General features: G+C 42.2%; 1 protein-coding gene across 1 annotated transcript in view; it reads right to left on the bottom strand.

The window, feature by feature from the left end:
* The window catches only part of LOC144767865 (transient receptor potential cation channel subfamily V member 6-like), a 223,574-nt gene that overhangs the window by 18,464 nt on the left and 187,692 nt on the right, over nucleotides 1–17,418 (bottom strand). Inside the window, exons 7-13 of the mRNA XM_078651223.1 lie at nucleotides 14,807–14,953; nucleotides 12,918–13,133; nucleotides 7,006–7,092; nucleotides 6,838–6,914; nucleotides 5,329–5,494; nucleotides 4,788–4,854; nucleotides 776–1,044 (exon numbers count right to left, since the gene is read on the bottom strand). Of these exons, the coding sequence (XP_078507349.1) occupies nucleotides 776–1,044; nucleotides 4,788–4,854; nucleotides 5,329–5,494; nucleotides 6,838–6,914; nucleotides 7,006–7,092; nucleotides 12,918–13,133; nucleotides 14,807–14,953 (1,029 nt within the window). The remainder of the gene's footprint in view (nucleotides 1–775; nucleotides 1,045–4,787; nucleotides 4,855–5,328; nucleotides 5,495–6,837; nucleotides 6,915–7,005; nucleotides 7,093–12,917; nucleotides 13,134–14,806; nucleotides 14,954–17,418) is intronic.

The raw sequence follows: 17,418 nt of genomic DNA on the forward strand, positions 1-17,418 counted from the left end.
AATTAAGGAATCGCAAAATGAGAATGCTATTTCAAGGGTGCAGGGGGGTCCCAAGGACCTCCCCCTGCACCCCTGAAATTGAACTTTAAGAACATTTTTCACACAAGTGTGTGTGTAAAATGAAACTTTCAAAAATGCACTTTTGTGCATTTTTGAAAGTTTTCGCAAATTACCATGAAGTTCAATTTCATGGTAATTTACCTCTTCCAATTTGCGAATTCGCAAAAACAAAATATTCATGCATTGCATTTAAGAAATCACAAATTGCGATTTCTTAAATGCAATTGCAAATTAAGAAATCACAACATAATTGCGATTCCTTAAATTGCGATTAAAGAAAAAAACATGATGCATCCCAAAAAAATGAAATTGCATTCGCAAACGGCCGAATTTTGCGATTCGCACCGTTTGCGAATGCAATTCACTTTGATGCATGTGGGCAACAGAGTCTTATCACTCTAAGTAACTGTAATAATAAACACAGGACCTTGTCTGTGTCATTGCTTAACTGTCTTGTCTGCTGCAGGACATATATGTTTGTTATTAAAATGTTTAAATAGCAAAAACACTTTTGAATCCTACTCCGTTTTTAAAAAGGCCCTTACAAGAGCCACATACCTTTGGTTTTCTGAACATATAATGATCTAGATTAGCTTTATTGGTAGTTTCTTAAATTACTCTACTTAAAAAAACAACGCAAAAGGTGTCATTCTTTTCGTCCTGCTCTCTAAATTCACAACACACAAGTCTGAAGTTACCTCGCAACGTTCATTACCTGCGCTCGCCAGAGCTCGTCTCGTTCATGTGCCACACGCCAGTGTGTATCCCCCATCATGGCGATGAGCAGGTTCAGCATTAGCAGGGCTGCGATGACCGCAAAGGCAGAGTACAAGACGCTGAACATAAAGGGGAGGTCTACGTCGTAATTTGCCGGTCCATCAATGACAGTGAGGAAAAGTTCAAAAGTGCTGAAGAGGGCCATAGGGTAGCTATAGAAATGTCCAAGCTGATCCGGGTTCTCAGTTTGAAAAATTATGTAAAATGCTGAAAGAAAAGTGATCTTGGAATGAGGTGAGTGTGCAGAACTGCTCTACACTCTACATCAAGAGGCATTACAAATGTAAAAACGATTGCAGAGAAAACAAATAGACTTTTGGAAACCACTCAATAGAGTCATTTTAGCATCAGCAGTATGTTGAAGGATTATTTTCGCTACCAGTATATCCTTAAAGTAGTCCATTCAAAATTTTAAAGAATACAATACAAACATAAACGCATACAAATATGGGAATTCTTCATGTCAGTAAATACAATACCAACAAAGTTACGTTAATCACATTAAATAGATATCACATCATCTGAAGAAAATTGGAACATTTTTGTTACAAAATTCTTCTTAGGAAGGGACGCTTTGAAGCCTCTGCTGTACATTAGGTCCTTAAAAAAGCCTTTTACTGGAGCTCTCCACTGATGACCATTCAAAAGCCAAAAAGTTTAATTCTATACTATATGCATTGTAGAATAAAGTTTGTGATAAATTAATCAGAGACATAGCAGCATCAACTGTGCACTGCACCTTGCAGGGATAGGTGTGAGCAGTGGAAACACAAAGCACATGATCCCTACTTGGAAGGAACACTAGCACATGTAGGAGGGCATGGTGGGATGCAAAAGTGCTTATTTTCTTAGTCTGGTATCCCTTCCACAACCAAGTATCAAGCACCGATATTCATGCGTATTTTTTGTATATTAGGGATATACTTAAATTTTGAAATAATAATGACGGAAGCTATAGATTTATCCTAGTTCTAAATCTTTCAATGCATGTGCTCTGCATTTATCTACTTACATGTATGGAGTGAAATTCGCTAAATAATTGAACATTCCCTATTGGTTTAAGTGCTTAATTTATAAAAGAATATGTGCCAGGGACCAGGTTGTACACAGAAGCATGCAGCTGATGCTACTGAAGGTGGGGCTGCCGAATGCAAGGGCTGCTGTGTCTTGATTCCACAGGGCTTTCTTGTAATTGTTTTTCTATCTTTCTCTTCCTCCTTTCTCCTTTGTGTGTTTTTCTCTCTCTTGCTCTGTCATCAAAGTTTTTTGAGGAAAAATGTGTGCCGGTCTCCAAAGATAAGTGCTGGTGTGCTCACCTGCAACCACCGGCTCAAATTATGCACGGACTGGTTCCCTACATCTGCAATGGGAATTTCAAGGGATTATTTAAATCACCTATGCTCCTCCAGCTTACCTTCACCCCATCCGCTACTGTACACACCATGGAATCCACTATTTAATAGAGATTACCACACCTCGAATGGATACAGTAGTACTGTCAATGAGGGCTAGACCTTATCACATTTTTCTGCCTAACGCAGGGCCCTCTTTTCCAGAAGCCCCTACAGCAGCAAGGGTCCACATACGAGAATAACTCCACGCGGACTCTGCAGAACTCCTCTGCCACATTATATACTACTTTTACTTATAAATCCACTTAATGTTATAGACTCCTGGCGTAGAGATCTAATTCCTGCTTTACTTTACAATTAGGAGGGATCTAAACTAGGGGTGGGCGGAATTTGCGTAATTACGTTATGCAAATCTCCGCGAAACTGTAAAAAATCTCTGCGAAAATGCAGAAATTCCGCAAACACGCGGAATAGCTTGTTCGCAATGCTTTTTTCCTGTTCACAATCGGTTTTTGTAAGCTCGGGGGAAAATATCTCATGAACACGCACTTTTAGAACGCGAACAAGCAAAAAATTTCGCAAAGTCACTGAGCGAAGAATTTTGGGTAATTTCGGGTTTTTCCGCGGAACGTGAAATTACCCAAATTCTGCAAATTCCGCGAGTGGAACGGAATTTACTGCCCAGGCCTAATCTAAACACTTACAGCTAAAATGGCCAGTGTAGGAAACGCTTGTTGGAGGCTGATCAACGCTCTAATAACATACATTTGGGAAACAGCCGTTACTATGACAGCTGAACCATGAGCTGCAGTTACAATGCGACCGTTGTAACAAACGCGTCTTTACCACGCCTTCCTTTACCAGACATATCGTTACAACGACATGCCTTAGGGAAAGCGGCTGTTGCACAGGCTGAAGTTGGGATAGTAAATCATACTGCTCCAAAGTCCAGCGCTTCCCCTAAGTCATTGCGTTATATTGATATGCTTGGGAAAGGAACGCGTGGTAAAGATGTATTTATTGTAAAACTGTGTAGTAACAGCAAAAATGGTATGGGCATGCGTTGTTCCGACAAACATACATGCAGAGTTGCTTAGATAACGTCTTGTATTCAGCGATATCACTCTATCTTTTAATACACTGGCGGACATTCCTGCCCGCTGCCAGTGTTGATGGTGCAAATGGTAATAAGCAAGTTGTAATCTGAATCCCACTGTGATCTCACATCTCAATATCCACGGGCAGGGGGTGTTTTGATTAGTTTGCACATATACATGACATGTGCACATTTACCACAATTGAATTTTTTTTTATTCTTTCAACATTAGCCCTGAAGTCTTCATTCCTATGTGTGTTATCTTTGTGCTCTTAAAGCGCCGCAGCACTCTTCCAGGAGCTCTTTGTGCACTCGGCAGCTGCCCTCATCTGCTGCCAAAGCCTGAGATGATGAGTGCATTCTCACCATCAAAGTAGCAGTTCTAACATGACACCCAACTCACAGAAGTATCAGAAGTGACTTCACACCTCAATGACATCACAGGAAGTGGCATCATATGACCTTTGACCCCCAATCCTAGGTCATGGGGAACACAAGACCTTAACCTGGTGACATCATAATAATAATGTTATTAGATGCCACTGAAGAGTGAGTAGTAAATACCCTGCAGGGGGGAGGTATTGCTAAATCTCAGGCGGATACACAAAAAAAGAGTTAAAAAAAACAATAGAGGACAGCACTAATTCAAAGGGACTATAAATTGTGTATGAACTATCTGGCTGGCTACATTTAGCCATTTTCTTTGTTAATACGTTTTAATTTAGCAGTGTTTGTAAGGAACTATCACAAATAAGGAAAACACAGGTGATGTTCAAAAACATATTCTTTCAAGTATGCACAGTGATAGACAATGTCCCAAAATATAATTTAATGTATATTTTTAAATTAGGTGGATTTTACTTTGAACTTTAAAGAGTGCCATGACACTTCTGAATGTATTTAATTTAAAGTGTAATTTTCCAAAGAGACCTGAGGGTAAACCATGTTTATCAGAAAAATGTTTAACTCCTGTTCTTGGTACTGCTTTGCCACCTCTGAAGTCAGGGGCTGCAAATGTGGGGATAGCAGGGGCAAGCCAGGGGTCACAGCTGAGACCCCTGGCAAGCCCTAAATGGCACACAGGAGTCCTAACGTCAAGCAAAGGTACTGAATGACGTAATTCACAAAAAGACAGAGCAAATGGAAAGCAGACACATATTTAGAATTGAGCCAAAAGAAGGACTAGCTTCTAAAGGTGAAATAGAGAAAGGGAAGAGCTTTTAATGTACTATTTCGTAGCTTTCCTGATGTTTTGAACAAATAAAGTTCTACCAACTCATGGAGGTGTGGAATTAGTCACATAATGCAACTGAAAGATGGGATACATGTGGCCACAACAACTGCAAATCTAAAACATTTTTATGATGGAAAAAGGCATTGGGAAGGCGTCGCTAATGATGGTGGCGAGGGAATAGGGGCAAAGCTCACAATCAGACTAAGTGATGTCAATACATGCTACCATTCCAAACTGAGGCACACATGTGCAGAATTGATGCACTTACCTGCAGCAAAGCCAAGTATGACAACAGCCATGAGCCAGCAGAACCGCAGCAGGTCTCCAAATATCATCTAGGCAAGAAAGAGAAAACCATGAGATACCCCAGGATTTACACCATCTTCTGTCGCTGTGCCACTTTTTTATTTATTTTTATTTATTTGATTTATAAAGCGCACTATCACCAAAATGGCATCCTGGCGTGGTTAACTCCAGAAAAGAACGGACAAAAAGATGAACAGGAACCAAACAGCCGACTACGTTTTAGGAAACAACCAGGTTTTAAGTCTCCTTCTGAAGACATACAGATCACTAACTTGTCTTAGCTTCAAAGGGAGTTGGTTCCAAAGTTTGGCAGCACATACTGAAGCACTGAACACAAGTTGTCCTTTGATGCGGGCCTCGTTGATGTGAAACACCCTTCCCTGCTCTAGGTGGTTCCTCTCACACCTACTGTGCTCTTGATTCGTGACCTCTGCACCGCCCCCACATGTTGTGTCCATTATTGCCATTTGCTTGGCAGTACACATTTTTCATCATTCCCTTACCTTCTGTATCATGATGGTGAAAGGCCCAAGCATCTGAAATCCACGTGTGAAGTACATGACGTAGCACCAGCCCAGGACCACGGTGAAGGACATTGACACGGCTTCTCCCTCGGTGCTGGTGACGCGCAAGACGAGTGTGATAAGGACCATAAAGGCAAAGATGATTCTGTCGGTGGAGTAAGACATGCAGAGAAATGAGGAAGACATGGTGGGACACCGGTTCTACCAGCAAACCTTGTTTATATATGATCCTGAACTGCAGCAACTACTCAATACAGCGCCACATTCAGACTCTCGAAAGCTAGAACACCTAGCTTGTTCAGTGTTCCATACAGAATTACTCTGTGCATCTGGAGAGGTTTTCCCTATGAAGGGCATAGTATTAATCCCTCATAGTGTCTGCTTTAAATTTCAAGCTGATCGTTGAAGGAAAGTGTACTTTCTGTCGCTGAAGTAGTACTGCTGTAGGATATATAATGTTAATTAACCTTACAAGACAATTTAAACAGCACCACCCTTCACACTACGCCTTGCGAGACACTGGACGCGGTCAAACAATGTTGTTTTTGTGACCAAAGGGACTTTCTTTTAAAAGAGCTTTGGGAAGGAAAGTCTCCACAGCTGGATCCTCCTTTGAGTTGATAAATGGTCATTTAACCTTACAGAAATGGCTTGTAGTCCCTGCCTATTAATGTTCAATTCAAGTATTCTTTTGAACAAATCTATAAATTATTCAGAAATTGCTCTATGGAGCTATCTCTTCATCAGAAATTCAATAGGTCACTTTATTTGGTAAAAGAAAAGCTCAAAGAGTCTACCGTGGACCTGAACTGAGACAGAAGATTGAGTCGGGGGCAAATGAGACTTCTTCCGGTGGTATGGAGTAGCAAAGACTCCCTTGCAAAGGCATTTGAAACTAAAAATAACACCCCTGTGCACACTGGTGTACATTAGTAATGGGACTATTGTATCTAACATTGTGCTCTAGCTGAAGAACCTGGTCAAAGGCAAACAACGAGGTGTGTCCATGAAGGAAATATGAAAGTGCTCCCAGAATTAATTGTGGGATTTGAAGTGGGAACCAGGTATATGGCATGCAGATGCTTAGACAGGGACCAAGACATTGGGACACCAAGAGAAGGGAGGTGTCAAAGTATTAGCAGGTGGCCCCTAGGATGCCTTTACAACACGCAAAATCTGTGTACCTTGTGCGGGACCAGTGTAGAGAGATACTTTTGTCTACTTAAGATTGTCAAATACTTTATTACAACAAATATGGGGTCACCTCTTAGGTGACAAGAGACTTTAGCAGAGGAGATATATGTGAGAAACCAGTTCCAATAAGGCAGAGGCCTCAATTTAAAACATACATGTATATCTCGATTAAATGGCGCAAGAACGCTCACATTGTTAAATCTATTTTTTTGCAGCACAAATAAACATATCTCTGATGAGCTAAGTAGCATGAATGTAACAGAGGAGTAAAGATAAAAATGTGTGAATTCTTACATCATAATGTGGAAAGGACCTCCAAGCACGGTCTGACCGAAGTACCGGGCAACGCCGACGCGAAGAATGTCTGGAACCTAAGCGCAGACTGTAAGTTAGTAAGTGGAATACTTAGCAAGACTGACCAAAGAGATAGGGAGAGTGGGAGGAGCCACGTGAAGTCCTCACCTCTAGGAGTAATATTGCAATTGCCCCGATCACGCTGATCAGCTCGCCCACAAGCCGCAGATCATCCTCATAGGTACCATATGCCTCCTGTGAAGAAGAAAAGGTTAATTGTTTACAAATGTACAACTTATCAATTGTCTATTCATTCAATGTTTATTACATAAATGAATTAAAATAAAAAATAATAATACTACATCACTCTGCAATAATTTATATCCATGTTCAGGTATAATAAAAATGAATACTTATTTTGCATGTTAGACATATAGATTTACAAATTGCTATATTCACCGTATTCCTACAATCAGACTTTAAAAAAACTTGAAAAACAGACACAGATCACAAAATGTTTTTAACTGACACTATTTCATGTTCTGTGTAGTTTGATATGGCAGTGTTTTGTGAAAACACCTCTACCACCTTGTTATGAAATCACATTTCTGGAGGTTTCAATGTATGACCAGTAGGTTTCTGCATATTTGTCATTTGACATTTTGTTGTGGTAGTGATATGTTCAGTTTTTTTCTACTGCTGTGTTTTTGAACTGCTTTTAGCAATGCAATGTTTTGTGTTCTATGTTTATATTGAGGTCTGTATGGACTTTTGTTGTTTTCTATCCTAGTATGTTTGTGTTATGTTGCTTTGTGTATGTTACTCTATTATGTTCTGCTGTTTACTTCAGGTGTCAACAAATGCTGCTACATTTCCCACCAGAAGCAGAACACAACAATAAGGTTCCTGTGGCAAGCAACCACTTACCACTACAGTGGTAAAATGATGCTGGTACAGAAGAAAACAAAATATGGGAGCACAGACTCATACACAATTAAGAACAAAGTTATCAGGTTGTCCCATCAGATCTTAAAATGGAAAACAAATTGTTCATGCTGTATGTAATCTAGTTCCAGTTCAGCCTGCCCTCACAAATGTGCCAAGAAAAGCACTCAAAGAAGGTAACTGGAAATCATGTTGGCATCCTTGATTGTATCTTTAGATTGGAATCTGTTCCAATGATTCAGTGCTAGATCGGTTAAATCTCTCCAAATATGTACAAAGTAAAACAAGTTAGTGATTGTTAACCAGTACTAAGGTTAAGGCCCTGAATACAAGTTGTGTGGACAAGAGTGGGGGAATTACCACACTTGGTAAGTAGCGTTGCCCCAGTGTGAGGTGATTACCAGGTGTGGCAAATACCTTCATGGTTGCATTTTCAACCTGGAAATGAAGGACACAAATCATAAGGCAGGTTCACCCTACCAAAATCTGCAATCCCTGTCTTTTTTACAGGCTCTGTCCACTGATAAACTTTGCAAACACAAGGAGATGATGGGTGGAGAGCTGAAACATTTCAGACACTCACCCTCAGTCACAGATATGGGTTCAATCCATCATCGTTCTTTAACTCACTTCGTCACCCCAGTTCAGACACAGCTATATGCATATCAGTCTTGACCCAGTGCCTCAAGGGAACAGTCCAGCCCGAACTGCCAAGCCAGGTCTTCCGTGGACCGGCAACAATCATCCTGGGACCAGTTTTGGGCTTACAGCCCATATCAGCCAGGCGAGCTTGAATCCAGTGGCAAAGTGAGCAAGGGACTCACGTCTGAGCATACCCTGCCAACTTAGGGCAAACAAAGCAAATACAAGGAGAAGATGGACGGAGCATCTGAAACTTTTCAGACACTCACCCCCGGTCACAGATCTGGGTTGAATCCATCATAGTTCTTGGCAGGTTTGATAGGTGAAAATAGTGAGAATAAGTTATGTTATGTTATGTTATGTTAGATGTGCTTGTATAGCGCACGGCTGCCCCAGCCAAGGGGCGTCCCGGCGCTAGCTGCCTATGTCCAAAGGACAGCAAGATGGAATTGCAGGAAGTCCAGAAGTGAATATAACATAACTAGTTAAAAAGGTGAGTTTTTATAGCTTTGGGCTGGAAGTCCATTCCAAAGTTTGGCGGCTAAGTATCCAAACGAGCGGCCGCCCATTCTGGATAACTTGATGCGGGGGATGATGACCAAGTTCTGACCTTCTGACCGAAGGGACCGCCTAGGGACGTAGGGTGAGAGCAGAGGACATAACATAGGTGGTGAGGAGAGTTTCAAAATTTTAAAAGCAAGACAGAGAGTTTTAAAATGAATCCTCTTTTCAACAGGTAGCCAGTGTAGGTTCCTGAGGGTGGAGGAGACCGATTTGTGCCGGGGTAGCCCTGTAAGAGCTCTTGCAGCGGCGTTTTGGACTCTTTGTAGTCTCGTTTTCTCAGCTACGTTAGTTCCCAGCAGAAGTGAACTAGCGTAGTCCAGCCGTGATAAAATAGCCGACTGTACTATCACTTGGCGGGTTTGGTGGTCGAAGAATTTTAGGATGGGCCGAAGATTTCGAAGAATCCCGAAACATGTGGCGGCGACTATTTTTGTGTGGTGGGTAAAGTTCAGCGCAGAGTCCACCCAAACTCCTAGGTTTTTTACCACCTTCTTGGGGACAGGCGGTTGGCCTAAGGTTTAAGGCCACCAGTTATTGCCCCAGACCGAAATGTCTTTGCTTAGAAGCAGAACCTCCGTTTTACCGGCGTTTAATTGGAGGTAGTTTGCTGACATCCAGCTGGTGATGTCACTGAGGGTTTGCCTAAAGTTCATGGCACTCAGGCCGTTATCGTCTTTTAGAGCCACCACCAGCTGGGTGTCATCAGCGTAGGACACCAATGTGAGTCCATGTTTCCTAGCTACCTCTGCCAGTGGGAGGATATATACATTGAACAGGGTCGGGCTAAGAGCCGACCCCTGAGGAACTCCCTGTTCAACGGGACATTCCTTCGAAATGAAGGGTGGGGTAGAGACCCTAAAGGATCTGTCGGCAAGGAAGGCCCTAAACCAGTCAAGGGCCTGGTCTACAACTCCTACTTCCTCAAGTCTGGACAACAGTACCTTGTGTGAAACTGTATCAAAGGCAGCACTGAGATCTAAAAGAATCAGTGCTGCCTTTCCTTCTGCGTCCAGTATGGTCCGAAGATTTTCAATGACGCTAAGGAGTGCAGTCTCAGTACTGTGCCCAGCTCGGAATCCATGTTGAGACCTGTCTAGAATGGAGTTAGACATTAGGAAGTTGGTCAGGATGGAATTGACATAGGCTTCTGCCACCTTGGCAGGCCAGGGGAGCAGGGAGATAGGCCTGAAATTCTCCGGGAGGCTAGGGTCAAGTGAGGGTTTTTTTATAATAGGTGAGACCCATGCATGTTTCCAGGTGGTGGGGATGTTGGCCGTAAGGAAGGACGAGTTGGTGATGGCTCTGAGTGGGCCCAGGACGAGCTCACCAGCTTCTCTGAAGAATTCAGGTTTTAAAGGTTCGGCGGGAGAGCCGGATTTGATATTGGCGCCGACTTTCAGATAGTTGTCATGGCTAATGGGTGGAATAACAGAAAGTTTAGGTCCATGAGAATCGGCGATGGGTAAATTATGGGGCACAGTTGTAAACGTGTTGTAGATTTTTTTAATTTTGTCCATAAAGAAGGTGGCCAGATTATCGCACAGGTCAGGGGAGGTATTGATGTTTTTTACAGTTTTTTTTGCACTCAGCTCTTTCATTATGCGAAAGATGGTTTTAGAGGCATTGTGGCTGTTCTGAATTTCCGATGCATAGTATGCCGCCCTGGTCCTACATATGTTACGATGGTAGCTTTTTTGAAGCTGGCAATAGATGCTTTTTAGCGTGGGGTCGTAGTCCTTTCTCCATTTGCGTTCTGCTTTTTTTAGCTCTTTTCTGAGCAAAGTGAGCTCGTTATTAAACCAGGGGCTAGATTCATGGGCTCGTGGTTTAGTTAGTTTAGCTGGTATTAATGAGTCTAGAGCTTTTGTTATCCGGTTGCAGAAACAGTCGTAGTCTAAATGGGGATCGTCGCTGGAAATAGAGGGGTCTGCAGTAAGGAGAGTGTGGAGATCTTCCAGGCGGAGTTTTTTCCAAGGTCTTTTCAAGACCTGGTGGGTGGGAATGGTAGAAAGGTCACTACTAGCGGGTAAATCCATAGTTACTAGGTAGTGATCTGTCCAGGTCATGGGGATGGGAGAATGGACTTTCAGGTTATCCAGGTTGGAAAAAACTGGGTCGAGAAGGTGCAGACCGCTGTGTGTGGGACCCTTCACGGGTTGGCAGAGCTGTAAAGCAGCAAGGTCAGCAATCAGGGAGTTGATCTTGTTGTCTGTGACTGAGTCAAAATGGATGTTTAAGTCTCCAATGATGGAGAAATTGGTGGTTTTGATGACTAGGGAACAGACATTCTCCAAGAGAGAGTTTATAAAGTTAGCATCCGCGCCCGGGGGTCTGTAGATCAGGAGACCCGTAAGGGTGAGTTGGGGGTTAACTTTGATGTGATACTGAGCACTTTCACAATCCTCTATTACTAGGTTAGTGAAGGTGCACGTAAGATGGCTTTTAGCAATCATTGCTATCCCGCCTCCTCTGGAATGTCTATTTAGAGTGTACGCGGCATATCCCTTAGGGGTTGCTAAGTTTATGATGGAGTCCATGTCCTCCTTCAACCATGTTTCTGTAACAAATAGAACGTCACAGGTTTGGTTGGATAGCAACTCGAAGATTTCTAGATGGTGTTTTGGAAGGGACCTGACATTCAAAAGACCTAGTCTAAGGGTTGCAGGGGGGGAGTTATACTTAATTTCTGAACTTGAAATTGGGTCTTGATAAAATTTAAATTCTACCTTCAAAGTACATTCAGAAAGAGTTCAGAGAAGGACCCAACCAGTTTTATGTCGAAGTGGTAGTACCTTCCTTACATGATTTTCATTACCCTATCTTCTTCCATTCATGAGTGCTTCATTAACCTTTAAATTGTCACAATACAAAAGGTCTTACTCAGCACCCCAACTAAGTTACCAAGACATGTACACCTCTACACAGAATATAAACCAATTGTCCAAGTTTCGATAGAACGCAAGCAATGAGTGGTATATGTAGTCGTTTTTTACTTCTTTATTTTTTATCTTCTTATAAAAAAGTACTTGTTGATTGTAGCCATAGCCCTCACTTCTTCACTTTATGAGTGTTTCAATAACCTTTAAATTAAAACTAGACACAGCTAGAGGTCATACTGGCAGTGACCCTGTAACAAATCCACTCATTCTGAAATGTAATAAAATCCTTCTAGCTGGGAAGAGCAAAGGCTCTTAATAGGTTACGGCTATTGTCTCAATATCTGAATGATTTCATATCCACTTGTTGATGCTTCAAGGCTGACAGAATCCAGTATGTTTCACACTAGTTGTCAAGTTAGATTACAGATATCCAACTTGTATGGGTTTAACCTATATCAATTTCTAACTTTAGGTTTAGTGCTTTATGTAGACCAAAATGTAAGCTTTAGTTTCATGAACAGACTCCCCATTGTAATTGTAAATGGTATTTATATAATGCTTTCTACCCCAGATGAGGCATTGAAGCACTTTGCAGAGAGTACCCTGAACCTAAGATTAGAGGTTAATAGTTAATAGATTAGTAAATTTGTTTTGTGCATTAGTTGTGTTAGAAGTGTGCTCTAGAAATGTAGAAATGTTTGTATGCTTGGTAGAGGTTAGAGTAGGGTTAGGGTGATGGGAATGGATTTGAAAGAGGAAGTAGTAAGGAGATGAAAGTTTTAGAAGGATGTTTGGGAGTTAATGAACACATTCTGCTTTGATGAGAGGTCTTAGAGTTATATGGAAAGAAATATACCATACTCTGAAACAAAATGTTTAACCGTGGCGGCAATTCCGCTGCGGTGCGGCGGTTTAGCGGAGTTGACCGGGCCGCGTCGGCCAATGGACGGACGCATCACTACGAAGCAGGCAAAGGGTTAAAGTTTCTCCGGTTCGGCTGCCCGTCTTCCTAGTCCAGTGTCATCCCTTCCACCCTTGACCCGTACTCACCTGCAGGTTTTTCTGCACAAGTATTGCCATGTCCCTTGAACTGTTGACGCTGCCTGGATCTTTGATCTTCAGAGGTCGGTAGATGCAGCTCATGGTGACACAGATCATGTAGATCACGTACAGGGCCGCCAGGAACCAGAAGTAGGGCCGGCCAAAGCTCTTCCACTTGAGACTCACCAGCTCCTTCACTGGAGTGAGGTCTAGAATCTGACGAGCCTGAAAGGGCAGAAGGAAGGAAGGCGAATGAGTGATCAGAGGGAAGGGAGGTAGCAAGGAGGCGTGAGAGTAAGAGAGAGAAGATCGCTAACTATTGGGCAGGGTCACTGGTTTTTCCGCATAATTGTGAATTTGCCACATTTGCCACATAACCCATCATAAGCTGCATAACTTTCATGATTTAAATAAAAGAATGTGTTTGCAACTCAAACGGATCAAAAGTTACAAAAAATGCAGCACCGCTTGTTGCTCTACAGCGGAAGGTACTTCACAAAGGTTGACTGTTCACCTTTCAGCTGCATTTGCTGTATTTGGATGTTAAACTTTTTTTTATTTTTTTATTTTTTATTTATTTAATGCGATTTTATATAGCGCGACCATTACCCGAAGGTGTCAGTGCGCTTTACATAAGAACCAATTGCAATACATAAGGAATTGCAAATATACAAGTTGTAAAGTCACACAAGGAAGAGATATTCAAGGAAAGGATACAAATGGATATACTCTAAGAGTCACATAGGAATGGTAGATAGTACACAGGTCTACTGCATATACTAGTGATTAGAGTTATCTCTCTATACATAGGGAAGGGATATGAATGGATATACTCTAAGAGTCACATAGGAAAGGTAGATAGTACACAGGTCTACTGCATATACTTTGTCAAGGCAGTGTGAAAGCAGGCCCACTTCCAACAGTAATGTAGATTGCATTGCCAGAGCCCTCGAGACATGTGCGATGTTAACATTTTAAGGCATAATTAGCATCATAGGTGAAGATGTCAGTAAATATCAGCGCTGAGAGTTACCTTTTCCTAGCACCTTTGCTTCTGTTCTTTTGTATCCTGTGCTGTTTCACAAGTTACACAGCTTAAATAAATTATCCTATAATAGCTATAAATACATTATCACCTACTATACTCTACTTTGACACAAGGGGGCTTATTTACAAGCCTCTTGAGACACTTTTGCGCCACCATTGCGTCACTTTTTCTGATGCACCGATGGCGTAAACAATGCGTCAGGTTTTGGCCTATTTACAACATGACGCATCTAGGCAGATACGTCACCTTGTAAACCCCTGTGCCACATTACACCTGCATCAGGTATAATGTATGCAGGTGGGCGTACCCCCACAAGAAAGCCTTGTAGAAGTGACGCCGTGAAATCTACAAGATTGCCACTTCAAGGACACCAGTGCATCAAAACCGGACTCCTGCTTGGGGCAGGCGCAAAGACTGATGCACTGTATTTGGTATAGACCTTCCCCAAGAATTGATGGAGTTGTGTCAGACTTACGACCAACTCCAGCAATGCGTGACTTTTGTGCCAACAGATGCGTCAGGATTCTGACATATCGGTCAGTCCTTGCGACATGGTGCGCTGTATTTTAAATACGATGCATCCATGGCGGACCAAGTGTTTCTTTGCCTGGCGCAAGGCAACTGAGGCATTTTTGCTCTAACGCGGAGATGCATCAGTTTCTTGTAAATAAGCCCCAGAGCTGGTACAAAATGTGGAATACTTGGTCAGAACAATTTCCAATGTCATGTTAAGATTGAGTACTACTGCTGATGGTTAGTTGAATAAGTGAAGCCGAAACAGATGCCACGAAGCTGCCAAAATGTGCCAGCACAGTGACGCGCATGGATTGACTGTAACTCCAGCACTTACCTCTCTTTTCTTCGCAGAGACGACGAGTTCCAGGACCGAGAGGTCATCGCCCCACGAGTCTATCCCGGTGAGATCATACAAGGTGGACGTCATTGGGCCAAAGGTCCACTGCACTTGCTTCCTTTTCTGCACAATATGGTGGAACATCTGTGGGGACAGTGAGAGACATAATGACCATGAACGGAGATGGAGCGGGCAAGCAACAAACTGACATGAGGAGCAGGTTAAAATATAATAACAAAAACAGCACTGCAAAGTCAATAGGTCTCACCTTTGTTACCTACTGGATTTTGTCAATGGGTTGTAGCCAGGGTATAGGGCACCCCTGATGCTGAGGAGCATGGCTAATGGAAATAAATCTAAAAAAAAGTGCTATGACCCAGCAGTCCTGGTGTATTGTAGGCGCACTCCATGCAAGTTCATGCGTACAAAAGGACACGTGGTTTTTGTTCCTGAAGCACCGGAGAGGGGCAAGCAACACGGGGGCCAGGGTGGGGGAATCATCATGGAGTGTGGGATGAGGAGGAGAATAAACTGTTGAAAAAGATTGAAGACACGGAGAGGGAAACTAACAGGGAGGGTGGACAGAGAAGCAATGGGTGACCGAGAAGGAGGTAACGGATGGAGGAAGCACCTCAGAGGGAGGGGTGGGAAGGAGAATCAATGAGCAAATAATAACATATGGCTGGTGAGCGAGAGAAAGCAACACAGAGCATGGAAGGGGAAAGAGAACAACACTAGAGAGACAGCTGGAAAACACATGCAATCTAGTGAACTGCTTAAGGTGAGAGAAAAAAGCAGGGATCTAAAAGTGAACAGAAGAGGGACACGTGTAAGTTAGCAATGCTCCAGGGGTGGGATATAAACAAGATGGACAAGGCAAGCCATCAACATGCATTTGCAATGCAATAGGTCTCACATTTACGAGAGTTTGAGCTATTAGCATTGCAAATGACAATGCCTTTTATTTATGTGTTTTGCAAACCTGCAAGCAGTGTGTAAGCTCCCATTTTGTACGTTTAGTCTTTGCAGCAACTGCGCCTCTTTTACTGCCAACCTTGCATCTCGTAAGCAGCAACTATAAGTATAAAGTGCGTGCTTACGCACTGCTTGTAGGTTTTCAAACCACATAAATAAAAGGCATTGTCAATTACAATGTCTACAGCTCAAACCTATTGCATTGCAAATGCTTGTTACTTATGCAACTAACAACCATTGACAAAGCAAATAGTCCTAGCTTGTCCTAGGTATAATGCTACTTGTTGCTTTATATATCTGGATATAATGACAAACAGCAAAATACCAGTCGGGTGGCACATTATGCTAAACGCACATTTTCTGGTTTGTGTTTGTAAGTCATGCCCTTATTACATTGGCCACGGCCCTTTGAGAGACTCCCCAGTTATTTCATCCCACTTAAAGCCCTGTGGCTCCATGCCACCACTTTTCAAATTCCTGGACTTTAATTTTACATGTCATTAATATCAAGTCTGTTGATCCAAATGGCTCAATTTAAATTAACCAAGACAACAACTCACAGAATAAATTCATATGTCAATAGAAAACTCAGAACTGCAAATACAATGAAGTCACCTGGTCACCCTACTCATGAAGCTTCCCTAGTTGTTGCACCTACACTCCCTTATAAACCCTACTCTCTAGTCTGGTCTGCTAGGGTCTGAATGCCTTCCTCACTTATGATATATTGTCTTGAAATTCTTCCCGCTAAACACGCCATGGCATCCATGTGGGGAATCTCTTCAGCCAGCCCCAACCCCCAATAGGGTAGCTGGCGGAATCTAAATACAACACTAAGCTATTAATTAAAGAATGGGGGAATGGAGTGCCCACCCTGTGATAGGGAACACAGAAGGAACCAGGCCTTCTGGATTGGAGCGGCCATCTTGGAATGACATATACTCATTTGTCAACTCGAAACAGTTTTGTAAAAAATAAAGTTTTGCCCCTTTATTCTATTTTGATAACTGCGGAGGTGAGTTTTGGAAAATATCTGTCCTTTCACTACAGTGTACCAACCATGGTGATTATCCATTCTGTGAATTATTCCCTCTGGATGCTGTACTGTGTTGTCACACAAGGTGACCCCTGAGGAACCTCAGGACTGTTTCACTCATGACTTGTGCCGACCTTGAGTGGATTCATGCAGAGCAGTACTGGACTGATCCAGGGCACTCCAAAGAGAGTTATGGATCGGGCATCCTTCACGGAAAGCGTCATCGTGTTATTTCTTCCTCCAACTTCGTAGCACATTTTTACTCTTCCTACAATGTGATCAAAAGTTTGCTTGGTAATTTTTTCATTATTTTGAAAGAATAGAAACTGATTGAACCTTGGTTCAAGTCTATTGGAATCATTGATATTATAGATTTGTTCGGTAATTTGTTGAGTTTAACGATTAAGTAATAATATATTGGTAATTTTTTCATTATTTTGAAAGAATAGAAACTGATTGAACCTTGGTTCAAGTCTATTGGAATCATTGATATTATAGATTTGTTCGGTAATTTGTTGAGTTTAACGATTAAGTAATAATATATGGCCTGACGATTTAATTGGAGATGGATCTGATTAGCACAGACAATCACACCTCC

This window comes from Lissotriton helveticus, chromosome 7, assembly GCF_964261635.1.
Source record: "Lissotriton helveticus chromosome 7, aLisHel1.1, whole genome shotgun sequence".
NCBI lineage: Eukaryota > Metazoa > Chordata > Amphibia > Caudata > Salamandridae > Lissotriton > Lissotriton helveticus.